The 26,695-nt window shown below is 30.7% G+C and overlaps 1 protein-coding gene across 29 annotated transcripts in view; it reads right to left on the bottom strand.

Annotated features, from left to right (window-relative positions):
- Positions 1–26,695, bottom strand: part of LOC145259864 (cytoplasmic dynein 1 intermediate chain 2-like) — a 227,664-nt gene that overhangs the window by 92,538 nt on the left and 108,431 nt on the right. For all 29 annotated transcript variants that reach the window (XM_080117741.1, XM_080117738.1, XM_080117730.1 and 26 more), the window contains exons 3-4: positions 19,468–19,546; positions 11,144–11,265 (exon numbers count right to left, since the gene is read on the bottom strand). In XM_080117741.1, coding sequence (XP_079973867.1) covers positions 11,144–11,265; positions 19,468–19,546 — 201 coding nt within the window. The remainder of the gene's footprint in view (positions 1–11,143; positions 11,266–19,467; positions 19,547–26,695) is intronic.

Consider the following 26,695-nt stretch of genomic DNA (forward strand, 5'->3'; position numbering starts at 1 on the left):
GGATGGTAAAGTGGACAGAAAAATGAATGCCATGATAATAGTTTTTAGATTACTGTGTCAGATGGTAGCAATGGCAGCAGTGGCAACAGCAATTTATGGAGAGCAACGAGATGGCAACGGTTAAAAAATATTTCTATTTATATCAAGGTGATATCAATAACAGATCAGTTATTGTAAAATTAGGGTCCACGACCGAAGGCAGTCTTGATTTTCTTATAGTACAATTATTTTATTCATCTTCTATGAAACAAAAGCGAACACCTGTAAATGTGATAAAAATCAGAGAATAATATTTGCAAACAATAAAATTAGTTTTTCTCTCAGATTTATTACGTTTTTCTTAAATTAATTTCAGAATTTGTCAATTTTCTAAAATATTAAACGTTCACATCATAAAATATTTTCTCTGCTTTTAATTAATGTAACCAATATCACTTAAAAATGTTTCTAATTCCTGATGATGTTTTTATACATTGTTTTCTCTGTCTTTGTATAATTTGCAAGCAAGGAAATAAGTCAATAATTGTTATGCTTATCAGGTGTTTAATATTAGTTACATAATAATTAATAGATATTACTAATAAATAAAAATGTTTAGAAAAATTATTTAGTAGTAATATAGATTCTCCCTGCTGCAGTCGTGAACACTAATTGCTTGATATAGATATCGCCTTGATTTATATGTCAGCAACTAAGTTAAGAATAGATAGAATTTTAGAGCAAAAAAGAAAAGCTGAAAGTTTCAATGGCAAAAGAACATGAAAATAATTTGTAAAGATTGTATTAGAATTATTACTTTAAAAACAATCAGATTTTAGATGGCATTAATATTCTTCTTATTAAATACCCAATCATTGATAAATTCATGCCAGATTTTTAAAAGCAAACAAAAAATCTTGTTTAATAAAATTATAATTTTTGGCAACACAGCATATGCACTCATTGTAATCATCGCTAAGTACCAGAAGTAGACGGTTACAACCAATTTTGCATACTTTGATGAAAATAACAAAAAAAAAAAACTGAGTTATTGTTTATTTCTTTTCAGTATTGATTTTAAATATAATAAATAATATCTATTTGCTGAATGTATCACATAAAATATTTTTTGCAAATGTTTACATAATTTTTTTTTCGAATATTCATTTTCTCACAATTTTAAAATATAAAATTTTTTATTTACATTTGTTTTTCCAAAAAAACAAAAAATTAATAAGATGCCCAATTCTATTCATTTAATTAATCAGAAAACCTGCCAATCTATCCTTGCTGCCAATTACATCCCATAATTAGTCTGAAAATCTTGCCAAATATGATGTGTCCTGTATTTCTGAGAACCCTTTTACTGAATCTATTGTTTCCTTTACACATCATGGATGAAAAGGAGGAAGTTTTACCTATAACTGACATGTGTTCTCTGGATTACTCTTGAAAGACATTTTGTGAGAAACAAGTGACACAATGAAGATGCTGGAGTGGTTTGTTAGATATGACCTTATTTCAAATAACATTGTGGATGTTATTACAAAAGAGGTATGTGCAGAAATGTAGGGATGGCTATTGTTGGATTTGTACCAAATGCACAAAAAATAAGTCTGCATGTGGACTCCTTTAAGTAAGCCTGTTTAATGCTTAATCAGCTAACCGAGTTGACGTATTAGTGGTCCATAGAAGAGCTAAGTCTCTTACTCATGAAATTTGAGGTATGCTTAATTGACAATCCTGTCGAAATGGGTGATTTTGGTTGAACAGTTGAAATTGATGAAGGTAAACTTATGCATTACAAATAAAATCATGGACAATACAAGGAAGGCTTTTGGTATGATGAAGCAAGAAACAAATGTGACAATGATGGTACTAATTAAAAAAAGATGCCAAAACTTACCCATCAGTCAGTGATTTGTTTGACCAGGAACACACATAACTGATGGCTGGCAAGCATATAATGCCCTACCTAGCAACTTTGTGGCAGACTACAAGCAGAATTTTGTAGATCTGGATGTTTCAATCAAAGAATCATGGAGCATAAGTGAAGCTAAGAGGTAGGCGACGTACTAGTTTGGCAAATTTAAACAACCACTTCCATTAATTTCTTTGACATCACAAATTAAAAAAAAAAAAAAAAACTTTTTCGACAATGCCATTGACTGAATTCATATTTATTATGTAGTTTGAATTTGAAATATTCATTTTTTTTGGAACTGTTAAATATCCATTAATTTCTGTGAAAATGTTTCTGTAAATAAATTTTTAAAATACCTAAATAAACATTTATTTTTTTTTTAAATTACATGCGATACATTCATAAAAGCGAATAAACATATTTATGAAATAAACAGTTTACGGATATTCTTATATTTAAAGAGAATATATTTAAAAAATGTGAGAAAAACATTTGGGTAAAAAAGAAAGATATCTAAATATGTATTTGAAAAAAAAATTATATGCAAAAGCAAATAAGTGGATATTTATTATATTAAAAGTCAATATTGAAAAGAAACAAACAATAACTTGTAACTTTTTATATCAGGGAATGCAAAATTGGCTGTAACTGTTTAATGATGAAAACAATGAGTGAATATACCGTATTGCCTAATTTAAATATTCTATTGAAATAGAAATTTTAATTATAAGTAACATAATCTTTTGCAGTCAAACAATGTGAAACAGTGTTGTTATACCATTTATTGCTTTTTTGGAACCATGGAACCATAAAAAGAACACTTGATATTTTATAAAAATAGACTAATTTTAGTTAAAACAACAGTTATAAATCCTGAGAATTGTTATTAGTCAAGGCCAAAATCCACTGAAGGATAACAGTTAATGAGATGGAATGATTTGTCAGAAGATGAAGAATCTCATGAGAGGATAGAGAATGTTTTTTTTTAATGGACCAAGTTCGAATACTGGAAACTATTCAAAATTTGACATTAGATTTAAAGATACCCATGTTGATGATCATGAAGACCATGCAAGGAAGCAAATCCATGGTAACACTTTTCACAGAAAAACCTTTGCCAAGAATTACTGGGGTTTTTTTTTTGGTTTTTTTTTTTAATTCCATATGAAACTAGGCACACAAAAGGAAAAAAAAAATTCTTTTTGTTGTTGCAAAATATATTCTGCTGTGAATGTCTTATGAGGAGAAATTAGAGCTTAATTGAGCATTTTCCATGAAAATAATAAATGGAGTAGACATTAGTAACAATTTTGAGAAAGAGGCCCTAGAGAACAAGAGAAGATCACTAGATTTCAAAGTCAATTTTGAACTATACAACAAAGTGTTATAAATAATACCTCTCCAGACATGGAAGAAATACTTCATCTTAGGATGTCTTTGACTTTTATATAAGTAGACGATTGAATCAGATAATTTCTGGAGCAGTAGAATGATCTATTTTTCCAGTGGTTTTAGCAAATAGATTAGACATAAATCATCCATTTCACATCTGGAATGAAACTCAGTCCTAAGAGAGGCAAGAGGCTTTCGTTAGGAGGGAGCCATTCATTGTGATTAGAGCAAAGAAAAGGTCCAAGTGTTGGTGATGGAATTAAAGTAGCTTGGTTTTAAAAATATTAAAAGTAATAAAACACTTTTCCATCCATTTCACCAGGTGCTCCAGATTTGAAGAGAAAGAATTAGCGATAACTTTATCACCAGTGCTCTTTCAGGTGCTGCCATAATTGTCATTCACGTAGCTTGCATTTCCATAACTATAATTTTACTTATTTTATAATACTATTATAGGTGCCACAATTTTACCTGACTATAGTATAGCAAGAAGAACACTATTTTGATGTTAGCTTGTATTGTCATATAATCAGGTAAGGTGGTGACACTTATATTAATATGGTTTAATAAGTAAAATTAATTGTTTGTTATCAAAATGCATCAAGATTTTAAAAGTTTATGAAGTAGATAAAAATAAGATTATTTAAAATTTGTTGTTTTTTTCTTTAAGATGATGTGATTATAAAGCAGTATGAATTTATACATATTTGGTACTTTATAAAAGCTGAAGAAATGTTATCTAAAAAAGAAACCAAAAACAGGCATAGGAGCTAAAATAAGCAAAATAGCTAAGTTTCTGATGGACAGAAGTAATTTAAGAGAAACAAGGTTCTAAAAAATCAAATATTTGACATAATTATTTTTGATTTTAAAAATCAAATTGAAATTAAATCTAGAGAGAAGCAAGCTAGCCTGAAAGCCAATACTGCCATTTAGGCATTCAAAATTCAAAACTATTCTTTTTAACTTGAAAGAATAAATATCCTGAGGCAGATTCAACTTAGATAATCCTAAAATATAATAATAGAAATAAAGTACAAAAAAAAAAAAAAAAAAGAAGCTTACTTGAAAATTTCATACACAACTGGTAAAATACTAAAAAGAAATCAAAGAATCAAAATAATATAAGGAATATTAAATTTGGATGAAACCCTTTTCATCAACTTACCCAGATAATTTTTAAATAACTAATAAAAGTAAACTGTTCATTTTACTAAATTGTCTTTTAAAACAAACATTCATTAGAGGAAGAACCCTAAAAATTAAGTGAAATGCTTTGAAATGCAAAATGATATAATATCACTTAATAAGTCCTAAGCCTAACATATGAATGGTCCCACTAATAAAAAATCCATATGATTTTTATAAAGTACTATCCTTTAAATGTCATGTGTCAATCCAATTGGATTATTAGTTTACAAATTACAATTATTTAACTTAAGTTACTGTCAGAAATGTTGAACACTCAAGTTGCTTAAATTCAACAGTTATCCTGGAAAATATGAAAAAAGTCCATAAACTGAACTTGTATGAGATAGGAGTTGAAAATATCATAAGGCAGCATATTCACCATTTTGCATGAAAATTAACGAGAAAACCATGTTCACAATGGGTGCTGTATTTGCCAACAGTCGATCAAAACAACACTTTGAAATATTTATTTGCACAAAATATAAAATTACATAATGAACAAATTAGGTACATGGCCATTCAAAAGCGTGGGGATAATGGGTGTTGTTGGTATCCTTGGTCTCAAATACTTAAAATTGTCTATCCTACTCTTAACTAGAAATATATCAGTTACCAAAATACCACATTTACTCCAGGTGCTGTTCTACTTAAGATAAACCCAAATTGGAAAAAGTTTTATTTAATTATTTACAGTAATAACATAACACTTTGATAATTCATGTCATTGCTTAAACCTGTTTCAATGCAAAAAAAAGTTTTTGCAATACGTGACAATGGATGAAACATGGATTCTCCACTTCACTCCAGAATCAAATCAGCCGTCAGTTGAAGGTGAAAGCTGTCCAAAGTGACCAAATATGCAAACATCAGCAGGCAATTTTGAGATGCACAATGTATTTTGTTCATAATTTTGAAAAAGGACAAATCATCAATAGCAAATATTATATACTTTATCGATGCATTAGAAGGAAGAAATCACTAAAAAATTGCACGAAAGGAAGAAAAGTGATCTTTTACCAAGACAATGCATCATGATCGCAATGATGGCAAAACCATATGAATTGCACTGAGACACACTCACTCTGTTCTCCAGATCTAGCCCTCCAATGACTACAGACTATTTACAGACCTCATAAGAATGCTTCAGGGAAAGGGATTTGTCTGCAATGAAGTGTTATTGGAAACTAAGCCAAAGACAAATAGTTCTACTAAAAAAATCGTTGAATTGTTAGAAAAGCATTGGAATCAGTGTATTACATTATGATGGTTGATGAATAAAGTCAAATTTTTCCTAAAAGTTAATTTATTAGTTAGACAAAGGACTTATTGGTGATATTTTATTCATGAAATCCTTACAATAAAGTTATCTTGTGACATTTTAAAACTTTAATCTCAATAGTATGTAAGATGACACATAAAATTGATTTCAACTAGTCAATTTTCATTTGTACTATGCACTATGTTATTGGCGTTATAACATACTTTGCCACAGGTTATTTTAAAAATATAGTCACACACAGACAACAATTGTCAATATGAAAACATTTTTCAATTATGAGCGCAAAGGAAAAATCAGCACAGAAAATAACTCATATTTTCAATTGAAGAATATAAAGAGTTGTTTTTTCTCTTTTGCAACCAAGCTTTATTTTTGGTATAATTAAAAAATAAAAAAAAAAATAAATGTGCAAGCAAATAAAATTTCAAAACTAAAAGGACTTCACATTCCGGACAATGTCTGGTAAATAGAACTAATATATTTAATTTTGCAATTGTGTTTATTTCTATCTATATGAAGTCAGGTATGCTTATATACATGTATATACAGGATTCACACTCAAACAAATTAACCAATCATTATAAATTCTGAAACGGAGCTGCTAGGTGGTAATATGGACCATATTTTGATTGATTTAGCTGAAGTTCTTCATGAAAATTTAAATGTTTCAAATTTTTATGAAATTTTAAACAGATATTAAACTTAAATTAGTAATATATTCTGCAAATTTCAGTTTCTTTTATTTAAAGGGTTTTTAGGCGGGCATAATATGAGAATTTCCCATTTGAAATTTCAATTTGCATTAAATTTGATCCATCGTCAGATAAGAATCAAACAATTTCATTTTCTTTAAGACTCTGTTGGCTAAAGTTTTAAATTTAAGACATTTTCTAGAATCAAATCATGTAATGAATTTTGATCAAAATTGAAATAAGGATTTTGTAGTATTATATTTTGAATTTACAGGACATAAACTTTTGTTTCAGGAATTATTTTAAGCCATCTTGGAACAGGTATTCTAGTTTTTACATGAATTCTAACACTTCCCTTTTTTATGAAAGTTAGTTGAATTTTCTAAAATGAACACCTCAATTTTTTACTAGCAATTTAAAATTTTGTATCTATCAATGTTTAATTCATCTGTTTTTATTTAAGCATTTGATTTACATTCCAACTTTTTCCAGAAACATCTTAACATTCATAAAAAAATATTGACAAAGTTTTAAATAAAAATACCCTGCAATGAAAAGATATATTAAAGTCACTCATATGCTTGTTTTATGAGAAATGCTTTCAGTTGGAAAATTATTAGACATAGATTAGAGAAAATGGTTGGCTTCTATATAGATTGTACAGTTACTAATATTTTTTCTGCAATGGACACATTAATCTGTATAAAAATGGTGATGCTTCATTGTTAGCTAATCATAATTCATGTTAAAAGCTATCTATCATACCAGACACATTTGTCAGTTTTCTTGTGGGCATTAAAGTGTGAGTTAGGGTTAAAGACAGCATTTAGTGAATGCAGAGATGCTCATACGAGGGGAGTGCAATAAGTAATGCCCCTAACCCACTTCCAGTTCTCTGATCTAGCTGAAATTTTGCATGCGCAATGATTTATATCTCTACGGTTATGTGGCAAATTACAACTCTGAACTAATTGTGGTTTCTGTTTTACAGGTGTTTGAACTGAATCAAGTGTGAAATAGAGCCTGTTGAATGTCGAGCAGTGATCCGTTTTTTGTATTTGAAAGGATGCACACCACAGGAGACTTTTGATGAAATGAAAGAAACTTATAGTGATAATGCCCCATCATATGACCTTGTAAAACGCTGGCATTGTGAATTCAAACATGGCCGGAAGTCTGTGGAAACAGCTCCCAGATGTGGTCCCCCGCCTTCTGCCATTGATGAGGCATCTGTCCGTCAAGTTGAGGCTGCCATTTTGGAAGATTGGCGCATTACTATTCACCAAATAGCCAAGATGTCAGGATTAGTAGAGGGTCTGTGGAAACTATCATTCATGACCATTTGCATATGCATAAGGTGTCTGCCAGATGAATTCCCAGGTTGCTCACACCATTCCAGAAGCAAGAACGCGTTGAGTGCTTGAAAATGAATTTGGAGATGTGCCAAGAAGATGAGTCAAAGTTTTTCAAAAGACTGATTACACAGGATGAAACCTGGGTCCATCACTATGATCCAGAGACCAAAGCCCAGTCAATGCAGTGGAAGCACTTTGACTCACCACCTCCAAAGAAAGCAAGGGTGCAGCCCTCCGCTGGCAAGGTCATGCTCACAGTCTTCTGGGACCAGGATGAAGTAGTGATAACAGATTTCCTGGTAAAGGGTACCACAATTACAGGAGCCTATTATGTTTCACTTTTGAAGAAATTAAGGGAAGCTATCAAAATAAAGAGGCGAGGCAAGATTAGCAAAGGTACCTCCTCCTGCAGGACAATGCTCCGGTCCACAACTCGCATGTCGCCAGATCAAAAGCACGGGCGTGTGGTTATGAAATCCTCCCTACTCTCCTGACCTTGCACCCTCTGACTTTCACCTCTTCCCAGCCATGATGATGCAGTCTTGATTTCTGAAATCACGTTGTGGTTGGAGGACCAACCTGGGGTGTTCTACAAAAACAGTCTCCAGAGCTGCATCAAACGATGGGAGAAATGCATAACTCTGGGTGGTTCCTATGTAGAGAAAGACTAATAACTGTGCCAAGTTTCGTTGCTCTATTGCTATGGGAAGTGGGCCAGGGGCATTACTTATTGCACACTTCTCGTAAAGAAGAATACTGATATTTTTTTTAAAAAACTGTTGTAATGAGGACAAATTATTTAAGAGATTATCATTGGTAAACGATGAAGTCCCACCATTACTATAGAAATTGGTGACTATTGCAAAGATGGTGAAAAACTATTTTCTCAAATGTACCAATTATTGAATAGGATATAATTGACTGCAATAGTTAACAGGCTAAATATAAAGAGTTTATTTCTCCACTACAATGTCTATAGATATTTGTCTTAAACATTCTCTTCTGTAAAGAGCAGAAAAGTCTTCTTTTTTTTTTTTTCACTACATATGCAGAATGGGTTTACAAAAACAAAATGATTGTTATGCTTGAACAATGTCACCATAGGAATAAAATTAAACATTTATCAATGAAGAGTTATTATTTGTACTGATTTTCTCGTTATTGCTATTTTTCCCTTACATTTTAGCTGATGTGTTTTGTGCCTGTCTTTAAGTATCTATGCTGATGTTTTCCTCCATATTCAAAAATGATTCTCATTGTTGATTATGTACATGTTTACATTGAGGTGTAAATTAAATCATATGAACTATATTAATTGATAAATTATTAATCAAGCTATATTTGAATATGGATGAACAATAAATCTGAAGGTAAGCAATCACATCAGTTGGAATGTAGTAAAATAAAAACAAAAAAGACATCAATAGTAAAGACAATAATCAAAAACAAAATGACAATACAAAAAAAAACATTACTCATGTCAAGCAATTAAATGTAAGAGTAAATTCTGACTCAAAACAATAAATGTTTAAGACATTTTCAAATGAACTTTTGGCAATCACACTCAAGAGGAGTACAGTAGTCCGATGAATCCAAATAAGAATAACTAATCTTCATCTCAAAAATTCAGAAACGTTTTGGCAATAAGTTTTAAAATCTGGCAGAAATGATTCATTGTGGATGTCAATTTATTAATCTTTTGAAGCCATCCACCCTACCCCACCCGAAGAATGACTGTGTTAAATCTAGCAATCAGAGGCACGTACTTACATCTTCCTGCATAGCATTAAGATTTAAGAAATTCAATTTAAGTAAAACAAATTTCTAAATTGAAAAGTTTCTGGTAACAATGCTGACCAAAGATTAAATGAATTAAAGCATTAATTGGCTCTTCTATAGCATATGATTATAAAATAAATTGATGGAAAAATATTGAGCACTTCAACCAAAGTTTAGTTGTCTCAAAAACACTGGCTGCTCATCTACACCTCATCTACAAAAGACTTGAGGTGGGATGAGGAGTTCAATCTTGTAAATATATTTCTAGAAAGATATTGGGATGTTGAAAGGTGTTCAAAAACACTGCAATAAATCTATCCATTATTTTAATGCACATTATGAATGTGACTAAATTTAATGTAAAAATAACATCCAGAAAAATATCAGCTTACACATAATCAACTATTATTTGTTTATGGGAAATCGATCACTGGATTCCAAAATTTCTTTTACAAACATTTTATGAAAACAAGCATGCAATGTTTTCAGAGTTGTTTCATTTTAAGCCCCAATAAACCAAAGCTAAAAGCAATAGTTCTAAGCAAAAAGGTTTTGGAATTTGAATTTTAAAACAAAGAGAGGAAAGTTTTATCTGACACAGAAAAACAAGAGTAAAATCAGTTATAAATTTATTTATGCATCCAAAATATGTCTAAACGTTTCAAATCTTATCAGAAATAAAAGAAATGTATCAACAAAAAAGTGAAAGCAAAAAAATCATTTGACTAAAAAGATGCTCTTTTTATTTTTAATGAAAAAAAAATAAAAATATCTATGTTTGGAGCATTAAGAATTTCATCTAGAAGATATCCAGAAATTGGCATGAAAGATAAAATAAAAGGAATCTGCTCATTTAATAATGAAAATCTAAACTCAAACTTAAGTGCTTTAGACTAAGCAACAAACAGACTTTTATAAAAAGGTTTATGGGTTTACATGCATAAAATGCTTAAGTCACTTTCTGCAAAAATAAAAATGACAAATCAGACCAACAATTCTACCTTTCAACCTCAATTTTATTAAGTAAAAGAACAAGCAAAATCATTAAAGCACACACGAGAACATGATATATCTGTTTGTACAAAACTAAGCTATTTATCCGTAAACTGGAGAATTATTACTCAAGGAAGATAACAGATAGTGATAAAATTAGCAATATGACTTATTTTATTAGGTGAGGGAGATTAATTTCAGCAAACTGTTATTATGGGGAACAAACAATAAATAGGGTAATATTAATTAAAAACAACAGAAAACAAGTCTTAAAAAAAGAAAAGAAAAACAAGATTATCAAATCATAGTACAAAGATCAGTAAAGAAAATGAAACTTGTATTTTTAAAATTGTCACTCTCAAAAAGAAAATGTAGAAACTAAAATGTAGTCATTAAAATCAAAATGGAATTAGCTTTTAAATAATTCAGAAATAAAAATAAAATAATTAAACCATACAGCTCAAACAAGCATAAACTTAATTGTATTTCTAGCTAAGAAAACCAAAGAAACATCTGCAAAATTCTAAAGGCAGAAAATTAAAAATAGAAAAAAACTAACCTTCACGATCTCCACTCTCAACAGATGAGGTTTGCGTTTCTTTACTATAACTGACATTTTCTCGTGGCGCTATTGTGGTTTCATTCACTTTGCAGACACTTAACTTCAATCGTGGTTTGGCACTGAAATACAAAAATGGATAAAATATCTAAAATTTTATCATAAAAATAAATAACACAGGAATAATCTTTAACAAAATTTCTGCTGACTAATATTTTATATATTTAGAATAAAATTGGTTGATTTAAAAACTACAGTTTTTTTTTATCAGTTTATTTCTCTCTTGCTGACTTTTTGAATATGGACAATTGTAGATCAACTAATTGCTTTATTATTTTACTACTTATTTCAAATAAAAAATAGTAAATCAGTTATTTTATTATTAAATAGGATGGTGGTCACATTTTGGTCTGCAATCTTCTCAACAGCCATTATGATCTCTTTCAAAACTTACTATTTACATTGCACAGACATTATCAAACTATTTCACAGTTGATTTCGATTAGACTTCCACGAGATGTAGAAAATGTGCCAATGATGCTGATTCAAGACAAAATTGGATTACTGCATTCTCTTTTGTGTTAATTTCTATTCTCTCAGATTCATACATGGCAACTGAAACACGGTTGTTTTATATTTTAAATTCACCATTGTTTGCAGCCATGTGCACAATTGTCAACAAATTTAACACTCTTGGGAAGCTCAAACCAAAATTTTATTTTTATTATATCTAAAAACTGTTAATGAGTACATAGATCTTTATAAAACAAACAATGGTAGCAAATTTTGGTAGTTCAATTGCGTGTGTGGTGTTAAGGTGCCTTTTTAGGGAAAGCAGAATGACAATAGTAAACCATGTGGAAAATGATCCCTGTCAGAGACAAGGTGTTGAATGGTAAGATGACTTTAGTAAATGATGTCACATAGGTATGGGGGTGATGGTACAAGAAGGGTGAATATTGAACAGCATATAGTTCACTGTATGTAACCAAACAGCATCTCAACCAAATAACGTATTTCTGTGTCGGGTGGTCACTAAGCAGTGACCGAATCCTTTTTTCTCCATTTCTTTCTCCACATGTTGTATGGGTATGATTTTGACATTTTGAATTTATTTTCATTGTTTGAGACTTTTATGCAATATGATTGATTGATTTGCTCTATGAGAAACAGAATTCCTTAATCAGGGTCACTATACATCATAGTTCTCTTCTAAAAATCTTGGACGTCTTTGGATCTGTGAAGACTGGTGGAGATCAATAATTTCATCAGGAACTATTCCCAGGGAGCCTTCTTCCATTGGGTTCATACAATCTATACTGTCATTATGCATGCTTTGTGCATCTCTATGTTTAGAAGAGTGATTGTTCATCGATTGATGATTTGGGTTCGATATATTTACAACTATTCATTTCATTTTTACTTAAATTCCCTTTGTTTTGATCGGTGGTGTGATGGTTAGGGTGTTGTTTAACTTTAATGATATCACATTTCTTCACTTTGTATCTTTTCTCCCCTAAACTGTAAATTTTTGTACAGTACAATACTGATCTTCAACTTCCGTCACTATATGCGAGAATTAAATTTTAACCCTATCTTGGTATAAATAGATAATCTCCCCAACTTTGACATCGATCTTAATCTCGGTATTAAACACAACAAAAAGCTTTATTTAATTTTGCAAATACTAAAACATATTCACTTTTCTAATATCTCAAAAAAATCTCATCATTCCTTGAACCATCTGGGATTTTTGACAAAACCTATAACATGACCAGACTTGACTCAGCAAGTTTGCTTAGCAAGACAATCATCCAGCATCATTCAGTACTAGAAGTAACGTTCCAAATATACATTTTTCTTTGGTTTTTAATGAAATTTACAATACTCACAAGTTTTCAAGCAGTTTAAGCATATATGCAGTTAGATTAGTGTTGGGACGATTCCTAAATTTTTTCCAATTTCAATTCCAGGAAAAATGTTGATTAATGATTCCGATACCAAGTATGATTCTGATTCTCGTGGAATTGTTGTTTTGAAATATACCATTATATAATCGAAAGTTTTTGTGTAGCGAAAAAGTTTGGTACAGCGAAAAAGTGGAAATACAATTAAGGGAATTTCAAAAATGATTTGATTTTTTTTGTAAAATTTCTTTCTTTGAAGATAAAAGTCAAAACAAATATTTTAACCATGAATTAAACATGCACGATGAAATTAATAACAATCAATTTTAGGAGTTATTTTATATATTAAAAAATATAAAGAAAAAGGGCGGATGTACACTAATGCTACCCCTGTAGCGAAATACGCATCGGCTCCAAAGTTGTACGTTGTTCAACTAAGGGAGAAGTTATTTGTATGAGAAAAGAATTTTTGCATGTGTGACCTAGTTTTTATTATTATTATTATTATTTATTTTATCTTGAAATTTGCGCATGATTTTTGTTATGATTTTATCTGGGGTTTTTCTTTGTTTTTTTTTTTTGCCGGAGTTTACATAATTATTAACAGGAAAATTGGTGAAAGTCAAAGTGGAATCTGCACTATTTTTAAATATTATTTTCAAGTTTAATTATGTTCACGGGACTGTAAACCATTCACAATTTTGTGGATCCGCTTACTTGTGTTTGCACCAACAATATTGAAGCCTACTGGTCTTGTATTAAAAGAAGACTGAAATACATATCGGGATCAGTAGGAGAAATGAAATAGTCTCATGTCGATGAGGCCATGTATAGAGAGGTTTATAACATGAAAAGTGAAAAAAATATTAGATAATTTTGAAACATTTTTAGAGCATGTTCATGAAAAATATGGTAATTAAAAAAAATCCCAATAAGCTTTGGGAAAAAAACATGTTTTGAACAATTGAACTTTTTATTTTTTATTAAAAAAGTAATTATTAAAACAAAAACAGTAGTGTTCTCGTCGAGTAGTTTTTATTTTATTCAAGAAAATAAAAGGTACTCATGTACTTATTGAGCCGTGCTGAAATAATGACATTTAGAAAGCCATTCTTAACATGGGGAAGGGGGGGTGTTGTGTACCTATTCTGTACATTCACCTAACAGTTTAATAAAAACAGGTATCATAAAACTTTAATTAAACTTGAAAGTACTATTTAAAAATAGCGTGGATCAATAAGTGCACTAACACCAAATAACATTTTGCTGTGTTTCGATTTCCGACATTCCATGAGAGGTACATACACGCTAAAGCCTTTTGTTTATCGCCACAAGTGCTAATTTTAACTTTCACCAATTTTCCTCTAAAAAAACAATTAGAAACTCTTCAAACATTGGGCGAAGCACTTAAACCGTTAAAAAAAAAATAATGGTAACGTAAGTGCATAAGCACAAAATTTTTTGTTTTGTTTTGGTTTTATTTTGTTTGTTTGTTAAATCCAGCCAAAAAAATAAATAAATAAAAATAACAAAAGAATATAAAAACAAAGAAAAGCGTATCACAAAACTTTAATTAAACTTGAAAATATTTAAAAATAGCGTGGATTCCATTTTGACTTTCACAAATTAAACTCCGGCAAAAAAAAATAAATAAATAAATAGTTTAGATAAGTAGGTCCCACAGATGAGCCTCGTTCTGACATTCGGAAAATTTAAGTTAACAATCGGTGAAGTAACCCTTTTAAATGAAGATGGATATAAACAATATTCTTAAAATTAATTTCTTAATTTTACTTAAAAACTAAATTTACACACATATATAAACAAAATATTTTAGAAAATAATTTCTTAATTTAAAATAAAAATTGATTATAAAGAATTTTTTTAAAATAATTATTGAAAAATATTGCAAAGTGTTTACATTAGCTGGTTCTTTGGGATAATAGGGGTGCCTGAAATCTTCCTTCCAAAACGAAAAAGGCTTTTTTTAAGTTTGAAACAAGTAATGGCTAGTAAACATAGAACAACAAGTGCGCATGGCGGAAATTCTTCAGGGTTTAAATGTATTGTAATGCCTTTATAGTGTTTGAAAAACGTTTTTCAGCCGCCATATTACTTCCTATTTACTTGCCTCCCCACAAGGGCAGAGTTAGACACAAGGTCGGTTTTTAATGTAGAGAAGCATTTATTACTAAAAAACGAAATGTAAAAGCAAATTAAACTGAAAGCAAAAAAAAAAAAATTTTTTTTTTTTTTAATTCAAAGAATTAAAGAAAGAAAAAAAATTCAAAGAAATTTTGAAACTCATTAAGATAAATAAAGATTATCTTTAAAGTAGTTAATAAAATTCTTGTACATTATATTAAATATGTTATGAAAAGTTCTATGATGCATTCATCATAAATTTTTGACAACAAACTTAAAAATATAAGAGAATCGAAATGAAAGAATCGTAAATATAAGGTATTTTTTAACAATGTGATTCCGATTCCCTCCAAAATACACAATTCTTATGATAAACAATTCTGATTAATCGTCCCACCACTAAGTTAGATATCTAAAACAATGTCTTATCTATGATTATGCTAAAGCCGAGTTAATCAAAATTTGTTTTTCTATATATTTTAATCAAACAAAATACATGTTTTTTTTTTTTTTTTTTTTTACATAGGTATCACCACATTATCAAGGCCAAGAGGCCACTCAAGGATAAGGGTTAAAGAGTGTACAGTAGAAATTGGACAATATAGTAATAATTAGTAATGAAAATTTGTTAAATTTGATAACTTATATGGAACGGCTCATCAAGAACTTATTTACGTTAGACTTGAACACAACCATATTGTAGTCAGCCGGAAAGCAGGAAAACGGAAGACAATTTCACAAGCGTGCAGTTCTAAGAAAGAAGCTTTGTTCATGGAATCTACGTTTAGGTTTAGGCACAGATAAAGAGTGGGGGGAATTATTGATAGTGTTTACAGCTAGACGAGTGTTTCTTGTAAAAGTTTGGTGAGGGGGGACCATAGATTGAAACTCAGTCGAACACTTTCCATGAAAATAATGATACATCAGAGACAAACTCGCAACATTTCTTCTGTGAGATAGAGGTTGCAAGGAGGAGAAAAGGACATCTCCTACGAGGTTACGAAGTCTATTTTGAACTCTATCAAGGCAGGACAAGTCCTTTCTAGCAGCTCCTGCCCAGATGTGGCAACAGTATTCCATCCTTGGACGTACCTGGCTCTTATATAGATAGAGAATAGCATCAGCAGTGAGATATTTACCGGATCGATAGAAAGATCCCACCATTTTTCCAGCGGCCTTGGCAACAGATTTGATGTACGTGTTCCATTTAAGATCAGGAGTAATGGTCAAGCCCAGAAGCTTGTCAAAACTTGAGGCCTCCTGAAGACGAGAGCCATTCATTTCAATTGATGCCAGATGTGGATCAGAATGTTGATGATGTAAAGAGAGAAGCTTGGTTTTAGATGCATTAAAAGTAACCAGCCACTCCTTTCCCCATTGTACTACGTGCTCAAGATCAGAGGAGAGAGAATTGGAGAGAACTTGGTCGTTTACTGTCTTAGATGTGCAACCATGAATGGTAGTGTCGTCAGCATAAATGTCTACAAATGATGTAAGGATGTGATTTGGAAGATCATTAATGTAGATCAGGAAAAGAGTTGGGCCCAGGATGGACCCCTGAGGGACACCGGCATTAATACTGTGAGCTTCTGATTTTTGCCCCTCAACTACTACTCTTATGAACCTATCAGAAAGAAATGATTTAATAATTGAGAGGACATTTCCAGCTATACCATAACTAGCGATCTTATGAAGTAAACCTTTATGCCATACCCTATCAAAGGCTTTAGATATGTCAAGAGCAATTGCCCTAGAAAGATTGCCACCGTCGAGAGATTTGCTAATCCTATGCGATATAACTGTAAGCACATCTGCTGTAGATCTAGCAGAACGGAAACCATATTGAGTGTCACTAAGAAGGTTATTTTTGTTGAGATGGTTGATTACTTCTGTATTTAACACAGATTCTAGCAACTTACTCATGACGCACAGGAGACTTATTGGCCTGTACTGAGAAGGGGATGAGCGATCACCTGAAATCTTAAATACAGGGCATACTGATGAGATTTTCCAGGGAGATGGGAAGCTATTCTCCTTAAGACAACGTTTAAATAGTTTTGTAAGTATGGGCGCTAGTTCAGGTTGAAGTTTTTTGAGTACTATAATTGGAATACCGTCAGGGCCAGTTGCTTTACTGGAATCAAGGTTTTTGATTAGCTTCGCAACATCACGTACAGATATACGTATATCACATAGCGTGTTTTCTGATACAGGAGGAAATATTGGGGGTTGGCGGCCTTGGTCGCAAAGGGTAGAATTAGCTGCAAAGTTCTTGACAAAGAGTTTGGCTTTGTCTGATGCTGACGAGATTACCTCAGGTCCATTGATAATAGTTGGGATGGAGCACACGCTTCTGTTCAGGATTCTGTTTGCTATTTGCCAAAACTGGTGGGAACCAAGCCGCTGCTCAGCTACTTTGGACTTAACAGATTGAGCATACAACTCTCTTGCGTTCTTTATTACTTTCTTACAATGGTTGCTGGCAGTCCTGAAAACATCTTTAGTTTCCATACATCTATTACGTTTGAAGCAGTGGAAAAAGTGATTTCTGTGCGCAATGGCAGCAGCACATTCTAGAGAGAACCATGGCTGGCTGTTAGGTTTTTGCTGAAACTTTTTAGAGGGTATGAAACGGTCAATACCTACAATTAACCATTCCGTCAGGTCTAATACTATAGAGGACACATCCTTTTTAAACATGGAATGTAGAGGTAGATCAGATATAAATGTACGGAAGCTATCCCAGTCAGCCTTAGTGTATCGATATACTGTATGATGGAGAGGTACGTCTGGGGACTTATTACATTTCATTTTTATCTTAATTGATACAACAGAGTGGTCGGAAGATCCAAGAGGCGACAGAACAGAAACTGAACATAATTCAGGGCAAGTTGTGAGAAAAAGGTCTAGTAGGCTCGCATACTGGCCATCATTGTCGGGCACATGGGTGGGTTCCTGAACAATCTGAGTGAGGTCATAGGCAATGGAGAAATCATGACAGAACCTCCCCTCATCATCGGTCTTGTTTGAGTGGGTCAACCATTCGATGTTGTGAACATTGAAGTCTCCACATACGTGAATGTTAGCTGAAGGATAAGCAGATAGGACTTGGTCAATTTTCTCAGATATGCTTTGAAAGATAGTAACTCCGCTGTTGTGGGGGCGATAGAGAGTAAATATAAATGCAGTAGTGTGAGCTAAAGCAACCCGGAAGCACATATAGGGTAAGTTAGGATCTTCCCTGGAGATGTCCCTACCACATGGAAAGCTATCTTTAATATAGGCACATATTCCATGCCCATGGCGATCTTGTAGTTAAGTAAGAGTATCCTGTAATTGCTAACTCTTCTAGGGAAATAGCCTGTCCAATGCCAGTTTCACTTAAAAATAAAAGGTCTGGTTTAGTCTCCTGTAATTGGGTTTCAACCTCTGGAAGGTTAGAACGTAGACCCCTGATGTTGGAGAAGGAGACACGGTAGTAGGGGTCTACGTTGGAAGTTGGAGAACCGGGTTTAATCGTGTATTTTTTCTTGAAACTTGTCATGATGAAATTTTGGAATTTGTGGATTAGGTCGTCAGATTTACTTAGAGCAGGACAAAGAGGGGAAACTAAGAGAAAAAGAAACAAAGAATTTTTTTTTTTGTAGCTAATGATAAGGTAAAGCCGTAACAATTACCCACTAGTATGGCATCGAGAGGGTTTGAGATTGTGTTATGTTTGAGAAAAAAAAAATTAATATGATTAGCCATAATTTTCAAAAGTCATCCATCTCTAAATTTCTGTCTATTACTCTCAGTGTATGCTGTTTGAACCCTACTCCTACTTTTATCAATTTCTCTCACAGTTAGATAATAAAACTAACTATACAACAGATTGGAATAGTCCATCATAAACAATAAAGAGTATGACAAGAGTATCAATATTGTAGTTAGATAGAAAAAGAAAGGGAAATATAGCAAACAAAGACTAATTTGAAATTTTGTCTTTTTTTTTTTTTTAATTGGTCCTCTCCCCATTTCCAACAATCTGAGCTAAATTGGTGATTCAACAAGTCACATTTTTTTAAGTTACCATTAAATGTGACTTGCACAGATTTTTTTCCAAAATTATTAAGTGGGATCAAAAAATTTAATTAAGGATATCTCTGAAGATATAAAAAGAATCTCTCTCTCCTGCTCAAGTAGAGTATAAGAAAAAATGCAGGATAATTAAATTGAAAACCTAAAAAAAAGAAATTATATTTCAGAAAAAGGTTTCAACAGTTTACTAACCTTCCACCTGTAACAACCACTCTTGTCTGGTCAGGTTCAAGTGCTGTTGGACTCAAACTGCCACTTCGATTTCCTGTTTCTAATTTAAAAAAAAAAAAAAAGAAATGAAAACCATAAAATATTCAACAAAGCCTTACGTGTAAAACAATAATTTAAATACAGATCAAACTAATTAAAACATAAAAATGAAATTTTTTTTAAATTAGTCTCTTTTTTTTTCATATAAATAAATAAGAAACTTTTCACTTGTATTAATTTCTTAATATTTCTTCAAATAAGTAAATATCTTCAAATTCAAATGAGAGTAATATTTAAAAAACAAAATATTTGGGGGTCAAAATCAAGATAACGTAATCATTTAAGTGCTGGACATGTTCCCCGGAAAGTTCAAATTCTTAAAATACTGAAGGGGAATTAAGTTCACCATTGAGTCTACAAAATATTAACAAAATTGGCAATTAATCCAATAATTTTTTCTATTCTTCTCTAGAAAATTTATATTCCATTTTTAATCACAGATTTGTTATTTAATTACTCTTTACTGTAAAATTTCTGATAAGACTTTGTTCGTAAAACCTTAAAAACTTAATTTTATTGTTAAATGTATCTTTTACATCTAATAATTTTTGTTGCTTTTAACAAAAATCTTAAATTTGAGAAAACAATCCTTTATATAATTTTAATAAATTGCAAAAATTACAACAGAAATTGGAGCAGACTATTTTTGATCTGTGCATATTTTTTTTTTTTTTTTTTTTTTGGTGGTGGTGGGGGTACATAATATATTTGTTAAGTCAATATTCTTTCAGGTTCAGGGATTCAAAAATACATATTACTAGTTGTATACAAATTACTAACAATCTTCTAAAGACGAATTCAAAACTTGGTAAAAAAAATAAGTTTGACAAAATAAACCCTTTTATACATCAATAGTAGGCAGTTTGTTTTGACTGAAAAATCTATATATGAAGCTGAGTGTTTTGTTGCACTTACATTGATATGAAAAGCCTACTTTTTCTATTTAAAAATTATTAAAACAAACTTCTTCAGTCTCAGTATGCAAGTAACTAAAACGTTAATTTGCATATTCTTTGAAAAACGAACATTCATCAATTAATTATTCATTTTTTTAATGGTTTTGTATTGGATGTTTTCATTTAACTATTACGCCCAATTCTAATCATACATATTTTCTACAATATACATAATCGTGTAGTATTTAGGATATGAAAACGTTCCAGCACACAAACATACATAAAGTGACGTTATCTGTGTCTATGCAAACAATCTCTACCAAACTTCTGAATTTTTGGTCTACAAACTCAAAACTTGATATACAGAGAATATGGATCTATGGAACAATTTCGATGTGGGTTTTAGCCGATAAAAATGGCTACTAAACATTGACCTTGGCAGGAGTAAGTTAACTAAACCTGTTACTTCTGCGCATTCACAAATATACAGCAGTTATAAATTAATGTTATTTTTTGCAATTTTATATACATATGGATTTATGCCATATAGCAATGGCTGCAAAGCTGTAAGTTTTAGTTTTGATTCTAGCTGATGGCACCCAAGTTATTTTTTTTATTTTTACTTTTGAAATCACTACTATGTTGGGTACAATATAATGATCAATAGAGAATTGATTATTAAATACATAATCTGCATAAATTAAAATATATTTAAGCATATTTTACAACCGGGCAATACCGGGTGGCCTGCTAGTATATATTAGTGGCCTGGCAAGGCCACAGGGGAGATAACCAAACAAAAAAACCCTAAGCAAAATTCATCCCAAAGCAGCAAAACTGAAGCTGGCTTGTCATGACACACACACACACATATATATATATATATATATATATAGCAAATAGTTAATAAAACATGTTAAAAGACACTTTGAAAAAGAGTTAAAAACATATTTAATCTGAAAAGGAAACACTTGAAAAGTGGATAGTCCTTAATCCGGGAGTTTCAAAGAAATACTTTCCTTCTCAACAGAGGGTAGGAATTAGCAAAATGTGGGATCGGATTTTGCATACAAAAGTATTTGATGAAACTGCAAGTAAGTCAAAGATCTTACTTGATAACAAAAAGTGAAGCAGAGGGAACATGGTGAAGAAAAAGGTGATTTCACGTGAATGGACAGCCAGGTGAAACACACACACAAATGTAGGCTAATTTGAGCATATTTTATTAGCTTACAAAATATAAGTTCTTTTTACCAAGTATCATAAAATTTTAACCATAGAATAGTATTATAATCTTCAAAACGCCTGGAAATTTTCATGTAGTTTCAGCCCATAGAACCAAAGATTTTCAATATTCAATATGGCTGCAAGTATAGATATATACATATAGAGACATACCACTTTTTTTTTTTTTTTTTTTTTGTTGGACAATTTTATAAGTTTGAAATCTCGGAAACTACTGATCAGAATTTAACAAATGAAGGCTTATTGGAAAGCTAATTACCCGAATTGTGTAGTGAGCATTTGCGCATAAAATTGCATATCACTATTTCAAGAAATAGGGATCACTTTTCTATATCAATTTAATGTAAAATGAGCACCCACTTTATGACCATATTGGCTATAAAGTGGATGTTCATTTTACGTTAAATTAATATAGAAATGAGATCCCCCACTTTTTAAAATTATAATTTCTTCATATCCTGGAAATTACTCGTTTCCTAGGATTTTTACTGTTATTTTCATTTTTAGCACCCTCAAAAACCTATAATAGTGATAATTTTAAAGGATTTTTCGTGGCTGGAAAGATACTGCACCTTTACCAATATTCGATCATAATCATTTGTTTTCCTAGTTCAGGTTTTGCATATGAATTACAAAATATCTGATATTTCCCCAAAACCTCTGGCCTTGATGGAGGGGAGACTAAATCTTGCTGCTTTGGTTTCAAATGATCTGAAATAACAGCAAGGAGAGACTTGATTCCAAATATTTCTCATATGTTATAACCTCTTTGGTTTTCATATATAAAGTAAATTTCACAGTATATAAGGCTTATTTGATACTGAAGATATTCATAATCTTACTCTATTTCTAAAAGAGGGGAAATATAATATATGAGAAATATTTGGAATCAAGTCTCCCCTTGCTGCTATTACAGATCATTGGAAATCATAGCAGCAAGTTTTAGTCTCTCCTCCATCAAGGTCAGAGGTTTTGGAGAAATATATATCTTTATTGGAATTCTTTACAGACTAAAAATCCTAATAGTCCTTATTTGAATTTGAAGATATAACCACTATAGCTTATTCTTATTATAAAAAAATTGGTGGTAGATGGTATTTTAAGCATTAAATCATAAATAAAAATAAACAGGATCATCTAATAGATATCATGAATTTTGAAATAAAATAACCCTTATTTCACATCTTTCAATCTAATATTTATCTTCATTAAAACAATCAAGAACAAAGTTTTTTTTTTTTTTGAGTTGTAATGAAGATGTGGCAGCTAATTCTATCAAACTGAGAAATTCCATTAAGATTAACTTTAGTAGAATCCTTAAAAAATGCCATAAAGCAGACTATTCCAAGATAAATCATTGTGTAAATTATATTTAATGTTTTTTGACAACAAAACAGGCTAAATAATTTTAAAACATATTTTTTTAATTACTATTGCTGTTTAGGATATTATGGAAGCTATTTTTCAACAGTTGCCTTTTGTTTATGCATATTGATCAAATATTTTGTTTTAATTTTAGTCTTGAAATAGACTATTTTCACACACATTTTAGGTAAAATTGAGCTTAAATTATATTTTTAATCTGAAAATAACATTGTAATATTATTTCTCAAAAAATAAAAATATTTATCATAATGCATCAGTATGAATGTTAACAAAATGCTCCTATAATCTCTCAAACAATGTTTTACGCTTTTTTATTTTACATTTTTATTGCATATATCTTTTGCCTGTATATATATATATATATATATATATATATATATATACAATGATTATATACAATAAGTTGTTTTGAAAGTGATGAGTGCCTTTTTTTAGGATTCCAAAAAGTTAATATTAATCATTCACACCTTGCATTGTGTGCTGATGAAAGATGGCCCTCCCAAAAAATTGGAATCTTAGTTGCCAAAAGCAATCTCAGTTTACAGTTGCATCTTTTTGAATGAAATAATCAATAATGATTTTACTTTTATGTCCCAGAAAACTATCAGCATGACTTTACTGACCTTTTTGGAGCACGGGTTGATTTGCTGCTATTTTAAATAGCTTAAAAATATATCTGAAACATCGAAATCATTTTTTGCAATAAAGCAATTCAAAACAATGCAGAGTTTAGATGTTTATTTTTATCATATTTATCGAATAACCCTCACATATTTTGAATTATTATAAACACTCATTTGGTTAGTAAACTATTGAGTAAATACAAAAAGTAAACAAAATCTCTGGTACACAATATCAGATTATAACAAAAAGTTACAATTTTTACTGACTTAATAATATTTAAATCATTAATTTATCACCATTCTTCTTTATGGCCCTTTTCCATTTGTCAATGAAATTTGGATATGAACTAATTAAAATTCCTTGAACTGAAAAAGGAAACTTAATTTCAGCTCTTCATTAAGTCTTCAGCATCACATGTATTATGTTTATCATTCGGACTACTGTCCTCATTTTAGATGTTATTCTTACAATATTCAAGCATCATCCTTCATAAGGATGGTAGATGCCACATTGCACAAAATCTCTTATGAAAATAGGTAGAAAATCGTGCATTAAAAAAAATGCTATCTTTCTTGAAGTTTGCAATCAACCTCATTTCAAGAAAGTAGAAAATCACTTTTTCAGTACAAAGTTTACAAAATTTTATGAACATGACATTTTAAGACTTATTGACAAATAGAAAGAGGTCATAGAAAATAGTGACTGCATTAACATTTACATCGGATCTTGTATGTGTGGATTTGTTTTGAATGGAGCTTTAATAAATTGACAACTTTATAAGTCGATATAAGGCATATAAAACTATAAAACCACTGAGAGTATGAAAAATCACTTAAGGATTTACATGATTTAGACAATTATCTTCATTGTGATTGTTCTAAAACTCAATATTTCAGCAGGTGTACTGGCCAACTTTTTTCTTGAATAAATTTCAAAAAGCTGAACTCTTTCATTTGTAGAAGTCAAACATTCTTAGTCTTTTTTTAATATCTTGTATCAGTCAACTCATTTTTTTTCCTTAGTTTGAGGGATTATTTGTAATTGAACTGACAACCTTCAAGTTTAGAATATCTTTTAAATAACATGCATATCTACTAAGCCACAGATCATGAAAGAAAAACTAGAATGAATTTCTATATCCCAGTTTTGAATGAAATAGTGATTTGTAAGCAATCATTAGCAATAAGAAATTGTGATCTAGTATTAAATAACCCTAAATACATTGATATGCTAATAAAACAAATGTTTCTGATATTGCAATTATTTACATAATTGTCTACATCACGTAAATAAAATCTCCCCTCCTAAAAAAATGCTTAACCAAATATTCCTTCACCGATCAGTCACCAATAAAGATTTTATATAAAAAAAATCATAGCAGATATTTTTTTGAAATCCCAGTTGTGATGACCTATACCAAATAAGACGGAAAAACAAATTGAAGAATTGTAAAGATACAAAAGAAAAAATTTTTAATGCCAAAGTGTTCTTTTTTGTTTTGTTTTTGCATGTGCATGTCAGATTCTGGTTGCTAAATAGGTAGAAAGCAAGGCAATACCTATAATGGGTCTGGTAGCTATGCAACTAGTGTTCAAGACTGGAGGGAGTCATGTGGAACATAAATTACAACTAAATAACAGGACACTGACCATAAATAAAATTTTAAAAAAATAGGAAAGTGCAATAAGCTATTTGAAGGTATGTACATCTTCAGTTTGAATGTTTTGTCCAAACCTGGATATGGTAGACATTGTCACAACTTTCTTTGGTAGAAAGGAGAGAAACAGGGAAAGAGAATGCAGTCTTTATTTGGACAAAAGCAACTATGGCACATCTTTTGCAGGGTCCTATGGAAACCGTGACTTGGGTGAAAAACTCCTCAAAAGGTAAATTTTAATTCCCATCTTATGTTGTGCCCCGAAATTGGATCCCCTTGTATCCTCTATAGCTGAATAAGGGACTTATTAATAATATCCAACAGTTACTATCTTTATTATATTAAGTATTTGATAACTATAATGAACTTATTTCAAAAAATGAAAATGTACAAAGAAACAAAAATAACCTATTTCCATAAAGTAAATAAATTCATACATATCACTTTTTTCACAGGAAATTCAAAACAATTTCAAATATTGCAGAAATAAGTTTGTTACATTTTCTATGCTTTTCATTATTTGTGAAAAGCATAGTTATAATTATTATAGAAATAAAGAATGAATTTTTGATAATCTTTAACTTTTATTCTGCGATTTTTGTTGCATGTACAGTTGTTCACAGAAGATGTACTGCAACATGATAGTTATGTCCATAACTAGTTATGGATTCTACTTGTTTTATAATAGTGAAGTCTCCTATAGGTATTGCCTTGGTATGAGAAAAGATGTTATACATTGCTAAATTCCAAAGGTTTGAGTTTGCGATGCAATGTCAGGGGAAAATGTGGTCAAAGAGAATTCAACTTAAAGGGGAAATATAATTGTTCCTGAAAAGATAGAATCATTTTATTGTAGAGGAGAGCACAAAAAAGACCCATTCAAGTTGCATGAAAATAAAATTTGCTCTTCGACCAAAAAATAAAAACTTATCAAAATAATTTGACTTAAAAAAATTAAAAAAAATGCTACAGCTAATCATATGACATAATAAAAAATAAAGAGTGCTTTGGGGTATTTTTAAAATACTATGAATAAAAAATGCTAATAGTTTTAAAGTGAATTTTAAAAAAGGATAAAAGGAAAATTAGTCAAAAAATGAAAATATAGCATCTTCCCAACAGTGAAGATGAAATAATTAGATTAAATGAAGGAAAACTGAGTTGCATCTGATCAAAGGACTTACTAATGGTCACATTTTCACAGGCTCAGTTTGGAAATGCAACAAAATTGTAGGACAAACATTAAATTGGTAGTGCAGAAAAAAACTGGGGAAGATTTTTTGTTTTACCTTTGTTAGAAAAAATTATTTAAATGTTTCATAAAATACATTAAGACTCTGCT

The sequence above is a fragment of the Euprymna scolopes genome, chromosome 35 (genome assembly GCF_053919585.1).
Source record: "Euprymna scolopes isolate OS-2025 chromosome 35, ASM5391958v1, whole genome shotgun sequence".
Classification (NCBI taxonomy): domain Eukaryota; kingdom Metazoa; phylum Mollusca; class Cephalopoda; order Sepiida; family Sepiolidae; genus Euprymna; species Euprymna scolopes.